This window comes from Xyrauchen texanus, chromosome 3 (assembly GCF_025860055.1).
Source record: "Xyrauchen texanus isolate HMW12.3.18 chromosome 3, RBS_HiC_50CHRs, whole genome shotgun sequence".
NCBI classification, from domain to species: domain Eukaryota; kingdom Metazoa; phylum Chordata; class Actinopteri; order Cypriniformes; family Catostomidae; genus Xyrauchen; species Xyrauchen texanus.
In genome coordinates, this window is record NC_068278.1 from 44,905,255 (window position 1) to 44,925,354 (window position 20,100).

The 20,100-nt window shown below is 40.5% G+C and overlaps 2 protein-coding genes across 5 annotated transcripts; one reads left to right on the forward strand and one right to left on the reverse strand.

Moving 5' to 3' along the window:
• Positions 1-6,735: 6,735 nt before the first annotated feature.
• Positions 6,736-10,636, reverse strand: gjb1a (gap junction protein beta 1a). Of its 3 annotated transcripts, none has more exons than XM_052107080.1 (2): positions 10,530-10,636; positions 6,736-7,711 (listed from the first exon to the last, which is right to left on the reverse strand). In XM_052107080.1, the coding sequence occupies exon 2, from the start codon at positions 7,695-7,697 to the stop codon at positions 6,975-6,977; it is 723 nt and encodes a 240-aa protein (XP_051963040.1). In that variant the 5' UTR covers positions 7,698-7,711; positions 10,530-10,636; the 3' UTR covers positions 6,736-6,974. The 3 variants fall into 3 exon arrangements, with proteins under 3 accessions (XP_051963040.1, XP_051963032.1, XP_051963028.1); XM_052107072.1 differs by lacking the exon at positions 10,530-10,636 and adding an exon at positions 8,474-8,569; XM_052107068.1 differs by lacking the exon at positions 10,530-10,636 and adding an exon at positions 8,039-8,150.
• Positions 10,637-11,917: 1,281 nt separating this feature from the next.
• Positions 11,918-19,687, forward strand: mtmr2 (myotubularin related protein 2). Of its 2 annotated transcripts, none has more exons than XM_052103020.1 (16): positions 11,918-12,086; positions 12,310-12,421; positions 12,508-12,531; positions 12,625-12,688; positions 12,804-12,898; positions 12,996-13,100; positions 13,172-13,276; positions 13,390-13,473; positions 14,995-15,144; positions 15,232-15,420; positions 15,499-15,684; positions 15,785-15,991; positions 16,557-16,649; positions 16,762-16,875; positions 18,404-18,580; positions 18,882-19,687. In XM_052103020.1, the coding sequence occupies exons 1-16, from the start codon at positions 12,052-12,054 to the stop codon at positions 19,044-19,046; spliced, it is 1,905 nt and encodes a 634-aa protein (XP_051958980.1). In that variant the 5' UTR covers positions 11,918-12,051; the 3' UTR covers positions 19,047-19,687. The 2 variants fall into 2 exon arrangements, with proteins under 2 accessions (XP_051958980.1, XP_051958990.1); XM_052103030.1 differs by having other exon boundaries at positions 12,310-12,370.
• Positions 19,688-20,100: the final 413 nt, after the last annotated feature.

Genomic DNA, 20,100 nt, shown 5'->3' on the forward strand with positions numbered 1-20,100 from the left:
TTTTGGTAGGGAACACAATCCCCAGGGAGAATTTTGAAGAGTGTACCACCTGCCTTGTTTCTCAGAGCCTCTCTGCTGAGTGACAGCTGTCAGAACCAATGGCAGAGCTCACACGAGACTCAGAGTCAGTTCATCTCAATGTTTTCCTCCCTTCGAAGGAAAGCAACTGAAATACAAACTGTCACTTTTTGTCTGTTTGTCTGTCTATTTTTGCATTGGTTTGGCACCAAATAAAGCGCAAATAGAATTGAGAGAGAGTAAGAGGCAGACTGAGAGACATTGAGAAAGAAGCTGCAGTGCTTTGCGTCTTTGTTTGTGTGTTTGGTAGGTATGTCATTTTCTCAAATAGAATGGGGGGCTTATTTTACATTCCATAAGATTTGAATTTGGCTGATTATATGATAGAGAAGACCCAGGATACAAAACAGCCAATCTGATTGGCTGATGAGTTTTCAAACATGGACATGTATATATACTGTATTTAAATAGTGTGATGATTCAGTAATGGCCTCACAGAAACTTGTGATATGTAGGTAATGCACAATTTTACTAATAAGCATTTTAACAACAGATGTTTTGCACACAACTAGAGATGTATGAAAAAGTTGAATGCTATTAAATTATTTACTTTAGTAGAAATCCTTGTAATTACCTAACTTTGGTTTACAAAAAGTATGTAATTTATTTAATTATTTTACTTTTTATTATTTATTTACGTATTTTCCCTCTCATACTTATTACGCTCATGTCTGCTCAGCTTAGTTAAGATGTATTTCATAATATTTTGATGGCTTGTTTGTTGTATTATTGGAATTTATGCAATAATAATAATAATAAAAAAAAAACTTTCTGCAGTGTTTCAATGGAGTGTTGGATTTTGGGGTTGTAGCGCCACCTAAAGGTGCTCTGTTATAGAGTAAATCAAATTAAATCTTGATGTAGTCGGCAGTGCTTCTCACTTTGTAATAATAGTGATATTATATTAAACACTGGTGACAGCGTAAATTAATTAAACTGTCCACAATAAATCTCTATTTGAAGCTTAAAGGGAAAGTTCACCCAAAAAATAAAATTCTCTCATTTGCTCACTCTCATGACATCCCAGATGTGTATGACTTTCTTCTGCAAAACACAAATTATTTTTAGAAGAATATCTCAGTTCTGTAGGTCCATACAATGCAATTTGAATGGTGGCCAGACCTTTGAAGCTCCAAAAATCACATAAAGGCAACATAAACAACATATCAACAGAAACAATATGATAAGTGTGGGTGAGAAACATCAATATTTCACCCTCCTATTGCATTTAGGTAATTTTTTTATATGGGAGAGGTAGATAAATTTTTTTAAATACCACATAGTTTTGGGACTTTGTCAAGATAACACATAACAAATGTTTTTCAGATTTTTTAATCAAATTGTTTCAGAGATATAACCATTGTTTTATTTTAATCTTCTGAGTTCATGGGTCAATTTTGACTCGGACATCAATTGTGGCTTTACACATATTATTATGTACATTTTTTGTACATCTTTGAATTATATCTTTTCTTGTAAACACCACTTACATTTTGCCTCTTTTTTTCCATACTCTCACTTTTTTGTCTCTCGTTGCATGGGACTGCATCTTGTTTACAAACACGCACACACACATACACGTTCCTGTACAAAGACAGATGTAAAAAACATAACAAATAAACTAAATCAAAGGTACTACTGTCTAAACGGGGTATGGGCAGAGCAGAAATTCATGCACACATTAGTCTGAAAGAGGAAATTGTCCACATTTAAATCTGTAGCCATCTGATACTGAACAAGCTTGCAGCATACTAAAAGTTTACTAGTAATTCTTAATTTAGATGTTAATATAAATTGCATATTATGTTATATTTAGATTAAATTTCACAGAAATGTTGATAAAACAAATTATTTGCATGTATCACACAAAAAGTCAAAGAATTACTACATTTTATTATTTCTACAGAAAAATGGCATATTAAATAAAAACCTTTATATCAGTCAGTTAACATGCCAAAAATATCTATCTTTTTACATGTATGAACAGTAAAGAACCTGTTAATGACTGTCGTGGAAAATCGTGATTAATCTCTCTAAGTTGTAAGAAAACTCTCGGAGTCTTGAGTTCCAGATGCCAAAGTTGTAGTTTATTGAACACCAACAAACTTGAGACCGGTCAGCTGTCCGTTCTGGCTCTCTAAGTCCAAAACCTCCTCTTCTATACAGTTTGTTATCTGGCATTACCTCATTTCTGTGCCCCTTCGTTATTTTTGTAACCAATGGATACTATTTGCCACCATTATCTCACAGAGCATTTTGATATCTTTTTACTTGTAGAAACTTGTCTTTAGTCTATCTTTTTAATACATTTGACCACTAGTTGTTTTTACTACTTATCTTCAGCTGTGTTACAAGGTCCTTAGCCTCATTATTTTGTTACAGCTGGGTGCTCTTTGTGACCTCTGCAGCATCAACACTTTTAGTAACCTCATATTCTCTCTCCTGGGTCACACAAAGGCCAGGAATCTCATAAGTATTTGATATAAAAAACATACTACAATATTGAAAAATACACAATATGACTTACAATTTAGTTTTAGATAAAAACCATTGGATTATGAATGATTTATAAGCTTGAATTCCACCGGGTCAAAATTGACCCTCGAATGCAAAAGGTGTATACAGATTCTGAACACAATATGAGGGTAAATGTAACCCGCACACACACAAGACGAGACAGTCACAATGTGAGTAAACACTGCTTTTATTAAAGAGCAGGCAAAGGTACAGTGGGGAAAATCCAGAGGGAGAATCGTCGAGGAAGCGTAGGGTCAAAAGCCGGGGAATCAAAGTAGAGTTGCGAGGAGCGCGACCTCTGGGAAGTGGTGCTGGACGATCCCAACAAACAAAAAACCCTGAACAGACAACCCACAAAACACACAAACAAAATTGAGGGCAGTCCAAGGGGCACAGAGGGAAATGAGACAGTCCATGGGGTCAATGGGCAGTTTCAAGGCAAGGTCAGGGGGAACATAGCGGACAGGCAGGTGGTTGGGAGATCTAGGGGGCATCCAAAGGGCAGAGACTGGGTCAGGGGGTCTGGAAGGCGACTGGAGGACAGGGACTGGGTCCGGGGGTCTGGAAGGTGACCACCGGACAGGAATAGGGTCCGGAGGCCAGGGAAGAGGCCACAGGACAGGGAGGGGGTCAGGAAGTCCGGGCTGAGACGTGAAAGGCGGTGCCGTCAGAGGCGGCACTGTAGGCGGCTCTGGAGGTGGGGTTCTGGAAGGCTCTGGAGGTGGAGCCGAAGGAGGCTTTAGGGGTGAAGGCCTGAAAGGCTCTGGAGGTGGAGCCAATGACGGTGGCGCCGTGGGAGGCTCTAGAGGCGGAGGCCTGGAAGGCTCTGGAGGTGGAGCCGAAGAAGGCTTTAGGGGGGAAGGCCTGGAAGGCTCAGGAGGTGGAGCCAATGATGGTGGCGCCGTGGGCGGCTCTAGAGGCGGAGGCCTGGAAGGCTCTGGAGGTGGAGCCGAAGGATGCTTTAGGAGCGAAGGCCTGGAAGGCTCTGGAGGTGGAGCCAAGGGAGGCTTTAGGGGGGTAGGTCTGGAAGGCTCTGGAGGTGGAGCCAAGGGAGGTGGCGTCGTGGGAGGTTTCCGAGGCGACGGCCTGGCAGGCTCTGTAGTCTCGGGGGGTAGAGCCGTAGGAGGCCCGAGAGGCGGAGCCATAGGAGGCTTGAGAGGCGGAGCCCTAGAAAGCTCTGGAGTCTCTGGGAGCTGAGCCGTGGGAGGCTCGGGAGGTGGAGCCGTAGGAGGCTCTGGAGGGGGAGCCGTAGGAGGCCCGAGAGGCAGAGCCTTAGGAGGCTCTAGTGGCAGAGTCCTGGAAGGCTCGAGAGGCTTGAGGGACGGAGCCCTGAGAGGCTCGAGAGGAGGAGGAGCCCTGAGAGACTCGAGAGACGAAGCCGTGAGAGGCTTGAGGGGTGGAGCCATGAAAGACTCGAGGGGCGGAGCCCTGAGAGGCTCGAGGGGAGGAGGAGCCCTGAAAGACTCAAGAGGGGAAGCCCTGAGAGGCTTGAGAGGGGGAGGAGCCCTGAGAGACTCGAGAGAGCGAGCCGTGAGAGGCTTGAGGGGTGGAGCCATGAAAGACTCGAGGGACGGAGCCTTGAGAGGCTCGAGGGGAGGAGGAGCCCTGAAAGACTCGAGAGGGGAAGCCCTGAGAGGCTTGAGAGGGGGAGGAGCCCTGAGAGACTCGAGAGGCGAAGCCGTGAGAGGCTTGAGGGGTGGAGCCATGAAAGACTCGAGGGACGGAGCCCTGAAAGACTCGAGAGGGGAAGCCCTGAGAGGCTTGAGAGGGGGAGGAGCCCTGAGAGACTCGAGAGGGGAAGCCGTGAGAGGCTTGAGGGGTGGAGCCCTGAAAGACTCGAGAGGAGAAGCCCTGAGAGGCTTGGAAGGAGGGGGAGCCCTGAGGGGCTCGAGGGGTAGAGCTCTGGGAGGCTCGAGAGACTTGAAATGCAGAGCCCTGGGGGGCTTGGGAGATAGAGCCCTGGGAGGCTCGAGAAACAGAGCCCTGGGAGGCTCGAGAGGAGGAGCCCTGGGAGGCTCGAGAGGAGGAGCCCTGGGAGGCTGGTGAGGCAGAGCCCGCAAGGGCTCTGAGGGGCGAGCAGAGCCCGGCAGAGCCGTGGAAGACTCTGAGGGAACCTCTGCGGTCTTGAGCACAAGACGAGACTGGGGAGAAGGGTCCCTCTTCCTTCTCTTACGTCTTCGGCCAACAGGGGACGTGGCCATGGGGATGGTCAAGGCTACAGGCGCTGGCTCTGGGGCGGTCGAGGCTACAGGCCCTGGCTCGTTGACCGTGGCAGACATGGGCGCTGGCTCGTTGGCGCGCCGAATGTGACGTGCATCTCCGCTCTAGTGAGCTGCGCGAATCCTCCGCGTGACGCATTGTGAATGTCTACGGTGGGGTTGTTTATTCTGTAACCCGCACACACACACACAAGACGAGACAGTCACAATGTGAGTAAACACTGCTTTTATTAAAGAGCAGGCGAAGGTACAGTGGGGAAATTCCAGAGGGGAGAATCGTTGAGGAAGCGTAGGGTCAAAAGCCGGGGAATCAAAGTAGAGAAAAGGGGCAAATCCGGGAGAGAGTGGTCAACGAGAGCGGGAGGTCAAAGCCGGGAATCAGACACAACTAGACGGGACTAGTGGGAGCAAAAGACAGGGGAACAAGGGGAGCTGGCAAGCTAAGGGGTAAACTAGAGGAGTACAAAACTAGACGAGACTAGCGGGGGGCAAAGATACGGGAAACTAAACACAATAACCAACGGGTGTGAATCGAATGTGCTGTGATATAAATAGTGGAACTAACGAGCGGTGCAGGTGTAACGAATAAAGGGGTGATTGAGACGAGTGCAGGTGTACATAATGTTCTGGCGATTGGGAGCGGGCATGTGAGCCCGAGGGGGGAGATAGTGTACGAGCATGTGAGCTCGTAGGAGCAAAAACGAGCGTGCAAGCTCGAGCGAGCAAAACGGGCGTGGAAGCCTGAGGGAGCAAAACGAGCGAGGAAGCTCGAGGGGGCGGAGCGAGGGAGCGGGGTTCGTGACAGTAAAGTCCTTTTTACTCAAAATATCCACTTTTACTTTCACTTTTACATCTGAAAGTCACATGTGGTAATTACATCATCATTTACTCACCCTCATGTTGTTCCATACACCTTTCAGGTTTGGTCACATTTACCTTTGAACAGCGAATGTGCAAATGTGTTGAGAGCATGTGAAACCAGCAAAAAATAATTGCCAAGCAGCCTCATTTTTTTATTTATATATTTTTTCTCCCCAGTTTGGAATGCCCAATTCACAATGCGCTCTAGGTCCTCGTGGTGGCATAGTGACTCGCCTCAATCCTGGTGGTGGAGGACAAATCTCAGTTGCATCTTATCACGTGGCTTGTTGAGTGCATTAACATGGAGACATGGTGTGTGTGTGTGTGTGTGTGTGTGTGGAGGCTTCATGCTATTCTCTGCAGCATCCACTCACAACTCATTACGAACCCCCCCGAGAGCGAACCACATTATAAGGACCACGAGGAGGTTACTCCATGTGACTCTACCCTCCCTAGCAACCGGGCCAATTTGGTTGCTTAAGAGACCTGCCTGGAGTCACTCAGCACACCCTGGATTCGAACTCACGCCTCCAGGGGTGGTAGTCAGCGTCTTTACTCGCTGAACGACCCAGGCCCCCAAGCAGCCTCTTATTAATCCTGCACTTTATAGAGTGATGTTAAAAAAATAACTCGCCGCTAAAATGATATCCTTGTACATTTAATTATTGTGAATATTCAATGTAGGCTAGTTGTTTACGAAGCACCGTCCACACAGAGGTCACTGGCAAACCAAGCAATTCCCAAAGTGCAGGAAACTTGAACTCCATGCAAAATCAAAAAAGGGAAATTATTTGCCACCGGAAGTCCATCGCATGAACTTTTGCTGTGTGAAGTTAAATGTGACTGCGCCTTTACTCACCCTCATGTTTTCCACATAAGAAAGAAAGTCATATAGGTTTGGAACAGTAAATAATTAAATTTTTGGGTAAACTATCCATTTAAATCTTGACATTTACAAAAAAACTCAGAGAGTGAAATATTTGTCATTAGTTATAGAGAGATGCTCCCACACATACAGTAAATTAAGGATTTTATTTCATTATAGTATTTTAGCTACAAGATAAGTATAAAAATTCATACAACAGTGAGAACTGAATTAAACATTGGTCTAAAATTATATGGAGTATGCTAATATTTTTTACATATTTTAAATGTATGAGTTCTGAGGTCTACAATAAAACAGCAATGAATAAATAATGTCAGGATATTATCACTTGTAAACATTAGGTGTTTGAGTGAAATGTATTTTAGAGTTTAGAGTAGAGTGAGGCTCTGAGTGCCTTTTGTTTCTGAGCACTTCTAAAAGGAACACAGTTTCTGAGAGATCCAGGCTCCCAAGGGGGAATCCTTGGAATTATTCAGATGTCGACTTGTCGCCCTGGCAACAAGATAGATGATTTCTGCAATGTTGAGCAGGATGCAGACGCCAGACACGGCAAGCATAAATATAGTGAACACTGTTTTCTCTGTTGGTCGGGACACAAAGCAATCTACTATGTTTGGGCAGGGGTACGAGTCACACTTTACCAGCCGGAACATTTTATAGCCGGGGTAAATCATATAGAACAAATACATAAAAGCTGATTCAAACAGCACACGGAACAGCAGGCTAATCATGTATGTCCACCAGAGACCACCAGTAATCTTCATCTTTTGCGTCTTTATCTGCTCCAGGTCCTTTGGACTGGTGCGGCCAGCCTGGCGGTACAACTTTTTATCGATATGCCGACGATGTGCAATGTGCATGGTCACCAGCAGGGCGGGGGTAGAGACCACAATCAGTTGCAGTGCCCACAGCCGGATATGAGAGATGGGGAAGAAGTGGTCGTAACATACACTGTTGCAGCCAGGTTGCTGGGTGTTACAGATGAAATGTGCTTTCTCATCACCCCACACACTCTCTGCCGCCACCACCAGAACCAGGATCCGAAACATGAAGAGGACCGACAGCCAGATCCGCCCTATACCGGTGGAATGCCGGTTCACGCCGCTGATCATGGCATAAAAAGACGCCCAGTTCATTTTTGGTTCCAGATCTGAAAGAAAGAGCAAAGCCCCACTGTTAGGAAACACACATATATATGTTATTAGAACAGTGGCCACTCTCAACCAAACAGATGATCATAATAATATCTGACATTTTATAACAAATCAGATATCATGCATTCAGCTTGACTGCATCATCAGATCTTGCAGAAATGCAAAGGCTTTCAGTATAACATTTTAGATGTAAAAACTATTCATTCAGTTGCTTATATATTTAAATGTTTTGAGTCTCAATTCAGACATAAGACATAGGAAATGGTTCCTTAAGATCAACAGGTAGAGCATGCCTTTAGCTAAAAAGAAGATGTAGTCTATACCTTGAATGCACAATGAGTCACTTTGGATAAAAGCATCTTCCAAATACATAAATGTAATGTCATTGAGATATTACTCTAAACTCCTCCACATCTGGCTCCGTGTACCAGCGTGTGACACAATGATGATAACAACTATCAATCAGAACCTGGTGATAAGATGACCTCAGAATCTCAGAATTGTACTCAGAATCTGAAATATCACAATGTAAATGTCTTTTAAGTATGCTTTTTTTTTTTTTTTTTTTTTTTTTTTGCATATTGACATTCATGCTACCTGGAATTGCTATATCCATTGAATATTATTCACATTTCAAAAAAAGTTAAAGTCCAAGGCCACAATACAACAAAATCTACAGTAGAAAACAGCAGCAGACAGCTTAAGTTATAATTCTGGACCAAGAGTAAGAGAGAGATTTATGGAGTATTCAGTATTACCAGACTCCGCAGGTGGTGTTAGTGGCATGGGCAGTGCCCTTGTGAAGGGGTTCTGAGACCCGTTGTGTCTCCAGTGTGTGTATGAGTGTGTCTGAATGTGCGTACATCTGTCAGATGGAGAGTTTCCAGCTTGCATCCACGATTTATGAAGGCACGGCCAACCATGTGACCTGCAATCACGCCAATGTCATTCTCCCATCGCACAATGAAAGCGTGGGTTCAGTCACAGAACAAGAGTGTGTGCTTCTGTGTGTGATATGGGTCATTGAGTATCTTCTATCTTTTACCTTTCTTTTGCTGCCTCATAGATTGGTGAACTTTTAAAAGTTGTGACATAAGAGGCACAAATGATAAAACAATAATTTACAGATTGAAACACACTATTGGTCAGTAGTGCGGTTTAACCCTCATTATGAACTCAAATATTTATTGATGAGTTTAGATTTGATTAACAGTGGATTTTAACACTCATTAAGGTCTCAGATATTTATAGTTTAGAATTGGTCAGTAATGGGTTTAAGACATTATGAATTCAGTTCTTTATATTTTATCAAACTGATTATATTTGCTGTTACTCCAAAATCGATGTTCTTTAAGTGCAAACCATGGATTACCATGATGTATTTTATGTAAATTAAACTTGGTATTGGAAGAGGGAGTGTGGGCTAGGATTCTAAAAAAAACATCAAGTCTACATCTAGAGATGCAAGGGTGTGTCTGCGATTTAGATTTTGCATAGCTTCTATTGGACCCCCTCTAGATTGTATAGGCTTGGCCTTAAAGACACACCCACCTGTTGGCGATGCCAATCAGAAGATGGGGACACAACCCAAAAGATCCAGGAACTTTGGTTGAGGGTTCAGAGCTTTATTTAAGAAGTAGTGGACACTCGATTTTATGTGATTTGATTTTGTATTTTCTGTTATGTGTATATGATTTGATTTAAAAAAACAAACACAAAGAAAATGTTAAGCTTAATTTAACGAACCAAATAGCTTTCAACTGTGTTTGATATTATGATATACTAAAGTGATTTTCTAGTACCAAATTAGCAATTGAGCATGATTACTCAAGGATAAGGTGTTTGAGTAATGGCTGCTGGGAATGGGACCTGTGTAGATTTGATCAAATATGACTTTTTTCAAATAGTGATGGTGCTGTTTTTTTTCATCCATAATGTCCTGACTATACTTTGTGATCAGTACCAATTTCCTTCCAAAACAGCAAAATCTGTACATTATTCCAAACTTTTGGACACCAGTGTCTATGATATAACCCCTAAAATTAGTTTTGCTGGTGTAATGTAATATATTCAGGTTGAGACAGTGATGTTATTTTAAGATTTTTACTTGAATAAAACCAGTCTATTTATATGTTACAACATGAAGCACATTTTTAATCTAAAGTTTTTTGCGTATATTGTTATTTCAGTTCATACAACATTTTAACCACACATCATGTCATAAAATATCTTATATAGATAAAGCAGAACTATACAACAATTTATCAATCAATGAATTTAGGTGTGTGTTAAAAATAGATATTTTTTAGTTTATTTCTGTGATGTTACAGGTCAGTTTCATCTCTAATGCCAGAAAAAAATCTTGGATCATTAATGTTTGTAATAAAGAGTTTGCTGTGTTTTGATTAGAAGTGAATGAATGTTTGATGTAAAATGGTGGATGTCAACATAGATCTGAACAAAGTAATTAAAAACAAATCACTGAAGAGCCTGTAAATACACTGCAGAACATCTTTCCTTCGAGTACACAGACACAGATTTTTAGTTTCCCATGTGGTGTTATGAACAAATATATATTTACTGACTTATTATTGTAACTTATTATGTGTTATATTCATTAATGAAAAAGGAGTGGTTGTAGTATTTACATTTCTAAATTATGTAAACCATGGGTGTTTCTTTGGTGGTTTCACTGGTAGTGGTTGATTATTACTGAGTTGTTGGATTGAACATGGTTGGTAGTTGATTATGACAAGGTTTAAGTGGTTGGTTTAGTACTGTGTTTGGTAGGGTTGGTATTTGTCTGATGTTTACCTGCGGTTGATGAGATCCCTGAGCAGAAGAAAAGGCTGGAGTTGAAGTCGCACAGAAAGGGTTGATGTTTCACTAGTGCAGATTATGGCGCAGAACTGGAACTTTGCATTGCTAATCACTTGTGTCACGCTGTTACTCACCCCACTACAAACATCTCCACACAAAAGATGCTTGTGCTGCTGAGTTCTTAACCATTCAGATCAGACAGAAGATACACACCCACCAGCAGAGACTCTGACGCACATAATATACGAACACACACACCAACATACACAAAATCACACACACAAGTTATGTGCATTTACATACATTCACACTCATATACATACAAATACAAACGTTAATGTCTAAATGCACAAACACTCTATGCATTACAGCCTTTTACACACACTTAAACCTATACTTGGGCATCACAACTGTACATATAAATGTACATAATAAAAAGACACCTTTACAAAACTTTCTATTTTTTCTTCTTTTGGCTGCAGAACAAAGCACAAAATATAGCAAATGTGCCCTCAGCACAGCCAACAATTAAGTCCACATAACATTGATGGTTCCCCTAAATTTGGATAATTATCCATTAAAACATGTACCATTTAAAGCTGTAATTGCTCTGGTGTGTTAGAGGCAGTAAAAGGCACATATACTTGTACACAAATATTTATTCTCTATTCATCTGAGGACTTCTGACTATAGAAACTCTTTGGACCAAGAAATGATACTTCACTTGTCAAAAAGTACCCTACTCACATTAAGAATAATGCTGGACTACACTGGCACAAGACACATAAAGACATACACACACACATGCATAAAGCAAATACACAGCACAAAAGATGTTTGTAGCTATCTTATTGTGGCCTTTCCATTGACTTCTATTCTTCTTTTTAATATTATTATTATTATATTACGTTCGCCTAACCAGCGCTACCAGTGCTTTCCTCTCACTTTGTCCTTCATTTTGCCACTGTCATTTGAAAGTGAGATTTTTGTAGCTAACTTAAAGGGATAGGTCACCAAAAACAAAAAACAAAAAAAACTGTCATCTTTTGCACACCCTCATGTCGTTCCATACCAAACCCGTATGGAATTCTCCATACAATGAAAGTGAATATTGTCTGAGGCTGTCATTCTGCCTTACATCTCCAGTGTTCCACGAAATAAAGTCATACCGGTTTGTTATTACATAAATAATGACATCATTTTCATTCTGAATGAACTGTCACTTTAAAGTTGTCAAAAAATACAAGTCAGCACCACACACAAGTTTATTTTTATACTTTGTGAGTGCCGTCTTTTGACTTATTTCTAACGTAATATGCCCAAAAGTACCAACGATGTTAAGTGCGCGCGCATGCACGAACGTTCAGTCCCACCCGCCCAGGAATTGTGGGAAGACATGGCAGCTTCCGGTATTTGTGTTGAGTGAGTTTCTACACAGTAAAGTCAACACGAAAAGGATTTATAGAGTTTAAAAACTTAACGAGTTTAGCAGTGCCGCGGTACGGTCCGATTCGGTATGGAGGAGAGCGGCAGTGTGGAGTCGCTGTGCAGGTACAAGCAAAACACACACATACACAATGTCTCTCCCCTCACAGCTATTTCTACATGTAAATATAGTTAAATTTCACAAATGCACTTTATGAAACACATTTATGCAAATTAAAGGGATTTTGAGGTGTCCTCAGTGGGATTTCTCTTGTCAGAACACGACACATTATGAGTAAAGCAAATAGATATGGGATTAATCCGTCTTCGTCCTCTAAAATTCTTTCAGCTCCACCACGACCCGTTCGGACCTCTCGAGTGGCACCAGACGGTCGGATGCAGAGCTGCGGGTCAGAACAAAACTCCAACACAACACTTTACACTCTGTTCCTAAAACTGCTGTATGTTCTGAGCTATGACTACTAATGAGCTTAAAGATCTCCCTATTCATAAACTTAACCTCATTTCTTCTTTTTCTTCCTTGCAGACTAAAGGAAAAGCATTTGAAAAGGTAGCCTATAAAAGTTATCAGAAATTTAATTAGGTCTTAAAATGTAAGTTTCATCAGTTCTTGTGCACTGATCCTATATTATCCTTTGTTCAGGTCTATAAGGACCCTAGTAAAGAAGTGCTTCCTCTTTTGCCTGAGGAAATCATTCAGGATGCGGGTATTTATGGCACATTATATTTACTACCATATATTTCTACTGAAAGATGGCTTCATTGCTATAGATTACTGCTCTGATGGTTTTATTGTAGATGCTTGTGTGTTTGTGTCCACAGCTAAAGACGTCACGTATATTTGTCCATTCATTGGGCCTATTAGAGGAACTCTAACAGTCACCAACTACAGACTGTTCTTCAGATGCACTGACAGGGTAAGTCATTCACACTCGCATATACTGTCCCGGTAAAGTAAAGGCAGTTGGTGAGAATTTCCAAAAAGTCTATTTTCATTCACTTTCGTTTGTATAGGAGCCAGTGTTTGTGCTGGATCTACCGTTGGGAGTTTTGAGCAGAGTAGAGAAGATCGGAGCAGCAACTAGCAGAGGAGATGTCTCATATGGCCTTGTCTGCAAGGTTCGTGTGCAGTTAACAAAATTAGATTTTTGCAAATGTTTTAATGCAAATTAAACGTGTGTGTGTTGTAGGACGTGAGAAACCTACGCTTTGTGCACAAGGAGCTTGAGGACTCATTGAAGAAATCAGTGTTTGAGGTTCTAATGAAGTTTGCCTTTCCAGTGTCCAACAACATGGTGAGAAATGGCCCTAGACAGAGAGCATTGATTGAACTCATTAATCTTCAAGAAATATTCATGTCTCAATTCTCTGAATCTCTGTTTGACTCCCTCCTTCCCTCTATTTCTAGTCTCTCTTTGCATTTGAGTATAAGCAAGTGTTTCCTGTGAATGGATGGAAGGTATATGATCCACTAGCTGAATACAAGAGACAGGTATATTATGTTTTTCTTTTATATATATATATATATATATATATATATATATATATATATATATATATATATATATATATATATTATTATTTTTATTAGTATTTAATTTTTTACACATTTGCTTTATTTTTGAGTTCTATGTGCACAGCTGCTCTAGACAGTATTCTCACATGTAAATTCCATGAATTTCATTGCATTAGATGGCAAAATATGGTACTGAAATGGCATTTGCAAACTTTTGTGTACTTTTCTTTGCCTTTTTGCAACGACTTTTAACCATCCAGTCCCCCAGGTCATTTTTAGTGGATTTAGGAAATCAATTTACACAGGTGCCCTAGCAGAGTGACCACAGGTGTAGTTAATTACATTGACTATGGCCATATTTCACTAAATTCGACAACCAGAAAGTATCCAAATACTTTTGTTCTAATTTTAAATAATATATCCAATAAATTGGAGACTTCAGTAGCTATGTTTCCATCCAAGTTGCAAATTTAATTTATGCAAAAAACAATAATGGCACAACAACCATGTGCGAATAAAGCCGCGTTTCCATCCCTTGTGTTCAAAAGAACAAAATCATAATTTCTGGAGAAATTGTAGCCACCATGACTCTTTTATGAATAAAATACTCTTGGGGGCCTGGGCAGCTCAGCGAGTATTGATGCTGACTACCACTCCTGGAGTCGTGAGTTCAAATCCAGGGCAGACTGAGTGACTCCAGCTAGGTCTCCTAAGTTCTACCTCTCGGTGGGGCACGTGGTGAGTTGTGCGTGGATGCCGTGGAGAATAGCATGGGCCTCCAAACATGCTACATCTCTGTTGTAACACTCTCAACAAGCCACGTGATAAGATGCGTGGATTGACCGTCTCAGACGCGGAGGCAACTGAGATTCATCCTCCACCACCCACATTGAGGCGAGTCACTACGCCACCATGAGGACTTTGAGCACATTGGGAATTGGGCATTCCAAATTGGGTAGAAGAAAAAAAAAACTCCCAGTTTAGAGCATGCAGACAAAGCACTCTAGAAGAACTTGTCTCATGTCTGGGAGCGACAGCGTGTCACACAGTTCTGGGAGCACTGTGTGTGTGCATTCCTCCATCCATATGACTTTGCTGGGTTGATCTATAATATATTTTTAAGTGTCAATAAACCTGCTCTTCAGCACAGTTAGAAGTTTTCTTTCAACTTATTTGCTATATAGGTTTTTATGCACTTTTTGGAAATTGTATTTGCATCTTGGTGTTTCCATCCAGCAGTTTTTATGCAATATCTCAGGATGGAAACCCAGCTGTGTAATGTATTGTTTTATCATATAAACAAACTTATTTTGGGGAAAAACTTTATTGTTGGGAAAAGTGTGCTTGTGCTATATTTGTTTTTAAATAATTGCAACTTGGTTTGATATTTTGTTTCAAATGTGATGACATTCTTACATTTTTAAGTATGTCTTAGTTGTCCAAATACCTTTTTGGGCCATTGTATATAAATGTGTGTGTGTGTGTGTTTGTCTGTAGGGTCTTCCAAATGAGAGCTGGAGGATCTCTAAAGTGAACGATCACTATGAGCTTTGCGATTCGTACCCAGCAGCGCTAGTTGTCCCTGTAACCATCACTGATGAGGAACTAAGGCGGGTCTCAAGCTTCAGGGCCAAAGGTCGCATTCCAGTAAGTGGTATCAGTTCGACATAAATTTGTGTGATTGTTTATATGTACCATCTCACTAACTGAAGCTTGTTGCTCCCCATACTTTAGGTGTTGTCATGGATCCACCCAGAGAGTCAAGCCACTGTGGTTCGGTCTAGTCAGCCAATGGTTGGCCAGAATGGCCGGCGGTGCAAAGAAGATGAAAAGCTCCTGCAAGCCATCATGGATGCAAACGCACAATCACACAAACTCTTCATATTCGATGCCAGACCCACTGTGAATGCTGCAGCCAACAAGGTGAGTATCAAGACACTATTCCCCAGTGTTTCACATGAAAAGTAAGCTTTCAAAATGCAGTATTTGTCTGTGTTTTAGATGAAAGGAGGTGGGTATGAGAGTGAAGATGCTTATCAGAATGCTGAACTGGTGTTTCTGGATATTCACAATATTCACGTAATGCGCGAGTCACTTCGGAAGCTGAAGGAGGTTGTCTACCCCAACATCGAGGATTCTCACTGGCTTTCCAATCTTGAGTCCACCCATTGGCTAGAACATATCAAGGTGAGAAGAGTGGGGCATGTCAGATCTCTACATCACGTTTCTTGCATGTGAAGAATGGGGTGGTATAGGTAGCACCAATGATGATTTGTGTGTTTGACAGTTGATTCTGGCTGGAGCTTTAAGGATAGCTGATAAGGTGGAGTCTGGTAAAACATCAGTGGTGGTTCACTGCAGTGATGGCTGGGACAGAACAGCTCAGCTGACCTCACTGGCCCTGATAATGCTGGACTCTCATTACAGAACCATTCGGGGGTTTCAGATACTTCTGGAGAAAGAATGGCTCAGCTTTGGCCACCGCTTCCAGCTGGTTAGTGCACACAGACAAGAATCACTCTCACACACCACAAAATAAGACACACACAGTACTCCAGAGGTGGTTTGAGACGCATTCCACGCAAAATTAAAACCTAAATGCATCCGGCTATTCAAGCCAGGTAAAATACACAGCACGTGCACTGGGCAAAGTCACTTTGAATCAAATAATAAATCAGATCTCTTAAATGTTCTGCCCGACATTAGCATAATCATGGAATTAACCATTTTACGTGTTTTATTTGCATATAGCGCCTAAATTGAAGATCGGATTTACATCCATTTGGTTTAGACACATTGAAGTGGTCTGATGTAAATGGAATGAGCTTATACAAATGGATAGCAGTTTGATCAGTAAAAATGTGACAGTGTAAATACCCCCTTGACTTGTTTACCTTTTTGTATTTAGCTAGTTGTTATAAATGTAGTCAGAATGAACTTGACCGTTAGACAATTTTTTTAAATCTGTACTTTTTTAAGTGAACATTTTATTGCCATTATTAAGTAAAACAAATTTTATAATGAATTCATGATTATTTTGTTTGTGTGGGTGTGTATAGAGGCTAGGTCATGGTGATAAGAATCACACGGATGCAGATCGCTCTCCTATTTTCCTGCAGTTCATTGACTGTGTCTGGCAGATGACAAGACAGGTAAGTGCAAAAAAACAAAACATAGTTACTAGAGCAACATGTGCCTATTTTAAAATGTCTTCAATGTACTACCACAATCGGTCTTTATACATTACAGTGTGTATGTGTGTAGTTTCCTGCAGCTTTCGAGTTCAATGAGTATTTCCTTATTACAATACTGGATCACCTGTACAGCTGCCTTTTTGGAACATTTCTGTGTAACAGTGAGCAGCAAAGACTCAAAGAGGTGAGAGATAGCTTGTGGGCGTATTTCTATACTGGGCCTGGGTATTGAGACCGATTTTATTCTGATTTCAATATCAATTCATATGTGTACATTTCTGTTACAATGTCCATTTTGCGTACATATGAAAAAAATTCTCACTCAGCAAATGCTCTTAATTTTAAAGGTGCACTCAACAATTTTTCTCTTTTTTTGCTTTATATTAATATTTTTAAATAAAGAAAAAAGTGCATACTTCCTGTTACAATTCACATTTTTGCTATATACAAATACGCACATATATACACACATTAAAAAAAAAGGACAAATAAACTGAACACCCCCTCCCATCATGACTACACACATTAAAATGAAGACTCATATCAGTCTCATCAATAACCATATAAAAGCTGTTTTATTCAACATTGAGAGGGTCCACACATGGGGACTGCCATGTTAGAATCACATGACCAGCCGAATACTACTCGCTCAATCTCAGTAACCATTCTGTTTTTTAACACTTTCACTCATTCGTTAAGTAATCATGGCCGACTGTGACTACAATGGCATCTGAAACTGAAAACTATTGATTTTAAATTATGCTGCATCCAAGCCGCTAGGTGTCACTGTAAGTCCAAGATGAGACAAAGATACTGAGTGCACCTTTTAAAGGAACTTTCTATGTAACCCATCTAGTTGCAATTCGAAAATATACATTTGACAAATTATATTTTATCATTAGTTTTTCATCAAATTGGTCACATTTAAGCTTTTGAATAGTGTTCAAATTCAGTCTATTCCATCAATTAATGTTTTGAAATTGCATATATTATTGCTGTATATATATATATATAGTTGTTACATGTTTATTGTTTACTTGCATAATTTGTACTATTTACAAGTATGTACATTGATGTGTAGAACACGTGCTTTATCTCTTTAAGACAAGCACATATAACGAAAGATGTGCGTGATTTCTTTAGAGTGTCCATGTGCGATTAGAATTAAATGTCCCTTTTTTTGTAACTTGCATTGTAGAGGGTTGTGAATAGAGTGAAAGATCGATTTTGGGATTTAAGAATCGATATCGAAATCCTTCAAATGAAGATCACGATGCATCAGAAGATCGATATTTCTTCCCACCCCTGGTGTATACACACACCTTTTTGTATTTACACAGTTTGAATATTAAAGGTACCATACTAGAAAATTTGTATTCAAAACACCACCTATGTTTAATATGATCTCTAATAGATCTGACTGCCCCTTTTAGAAAAATCCTCAGTAATTCAGGTGACAATTCAGATAGAAATGAATTGATCTGCATCACAATTTAACACTTGAATCATCAGGTCCAACTTCTTTATTACAGTATGTTATAAGGTTGTGGCCTAGTCATGCTCAAAACATTTGCCATTGCGCTTCAGGCATAACAAGGTTCATTTCAAGCCCAAGAGACATTTAAGACTGCGTGTTAGATCATTTACATGTATATTTGTAAGCATTATATAGGAGTGTTTTTTAGTCTAATGGACTGTTTGTGTATGTTTAGGAAGTGCCGAAGCGCACTGTGTCTCTATGGTCATTTGTGAACAGCCAACTGGAGGAGTTTGTGAATCCGCTGTATGTGCACTACCCTTCCCATGTGCTCTTCCCCACTGTTGGCATACGACACCTTCAGCTCTGGGTCTCATACTACATACGCTGGAATCCACGGATGCGCCCACAGGTAAACAAATTAAAATGCTTTATTGGATGTGCAGAAATGGTCAGGCTTATTGTCTAACTCTGCTGAACCACAAGTTACAGTTCACAGTTTTATAGTCAGTGATTACTCACATTGTCCTGATATTAACAAGTTTATGAGGTAAATTAGTGCTGGTTTTCCTATCATGTTGAAAAATATTGCTCTTGCAAATTCTAAATGTAAAAGTTTATTTAAGGCTCCATTTGTAATTGCTTGTAACAGGTACTAAATGGCTTGGATTTTAAAGTCTGTTTCCTTTAAAAGTACATGTTTCTGTGTTCAGGAGCCTGTCCATCAGCGCTATAAAGAGCTGCTCGCCAAAAGGGCGGAGCTTCAGAAGAGGGTGGAAGAGCTACAACGTGAGGCAGCCAATCGAACGGCCTCTTCATCCTCTGAGAGGACCGGATCTCCTACACTCTCTATCACACCTGTCCAAACCTTTGTATAAGGTTCCCATACACTAACATAGAGTGTGTGAGCGTTTTTCACAGTCCTCAATTACTTGCAGCGATAGACAATTTATGAAAATTCACACACTAACATTCACCTCACTGCTGCCAGATGGCTGGATGGAAGATGCTTTTGATCACTAAAACTGCTTAATTCTGGTATTATATTAATACATTTATTATTAGGACTAGAGGCATTAAGACATTATAAACATATATTAGGGATTATTATGGATGAGCTGTGTGTTGTAGTAGAACTGGATGGAGGACATGCTCTGATATCGAGCAACACATGATAAAAGCAGTGTGATGTCACTTGGGTTCTGCTTACATAACCTTAAGGTGGAGGAAGTTGAGGAGAGTCTTTTGGGCCTCAGCCTTTTATGTACAGAATTCTGTCTTCACTTGAAATTCTAAACATTCTTGGGCACATTTCAAAATGACACTTCGTATAATCAATGATCCAGTCCTGTTTAAAGTATACACTCTAACTTTTGCTTCTAGCTTAACAAAATTAACAAATGCAGTGTGTCGACACTAATTAAATAGGCCTCTGTTAACAATAATCACTACTAGATGGCGCTATACTACAGGAGAATCTACAGCAATAAACAATTGCAGTATCTTGATCTACACAATATATGGTGTGTTTTGTTGAAGTGGATTGTTTTGTTCAGAATAAGACCAATACAAGATCAAACAGACCCTGTCATGAGAATTTGTGTATGAAATTGTATATGCAGCAGACATACAATCCAAGAGCAGAATAAGAAATTAGCTATTAGAAATCTAAACGGGAGATTTTACATGATTATCTCTGTTAATTCAGTGTGGAAGAATAAATACATGGAAAGAACAAATTTCTAATGCTATATCTTCAAAGATTCCTTACATTAATCCCAGCTGGCCCCACAATACAACAAGGTCTGACTTAATATTATGCCTTTGAAAAGTGACCCCATTTATTTCCTGAGCTACTGCTTGATTGTTGACTGGACAAAGGTGAGCCTGTTCATTTCATTATTGTTATTTTATATTTGTCATTAAACACTT

Bases quoted from the DNA above. Each gene is read 5' to 3' on its own strand.
- gjb1a (XM_052107068.1), bottom strand. From the start codon at position 8,087: ATGTATTTGGAAGATGCTTTTATCCAAAGTGACTCATTGTGCATTCAA. The intron at 7,712-8,038 runs GTATAGACTACA...TCTTTCTTTCAG, and splicing joins TGACTCATTGTGCATTCAAG to ATCTGGAACCAAAAATGAAC.
- mtmr2 (XM_052103020.1), top strand. From the start codon at position 12,052: ATGGAGGAGAGCGGCAGTGTGGAGTCGCTGTGCAG. The intron at 12,532-12,624 runs GTAGCCTATAAA...TCCTTTGTTCAG, and splicing joins AAGGAAAAGCATTTGAAAAG to GTCTATAAGGACCCTAGTAA. The intron at 18,581-18,881 runs GTAAACAAATTA...TTCTGTGTTCAG, and splicing joins ATCCACGGATGCGCCCACAG to GAGCCTGTCCATCAGCGCTA.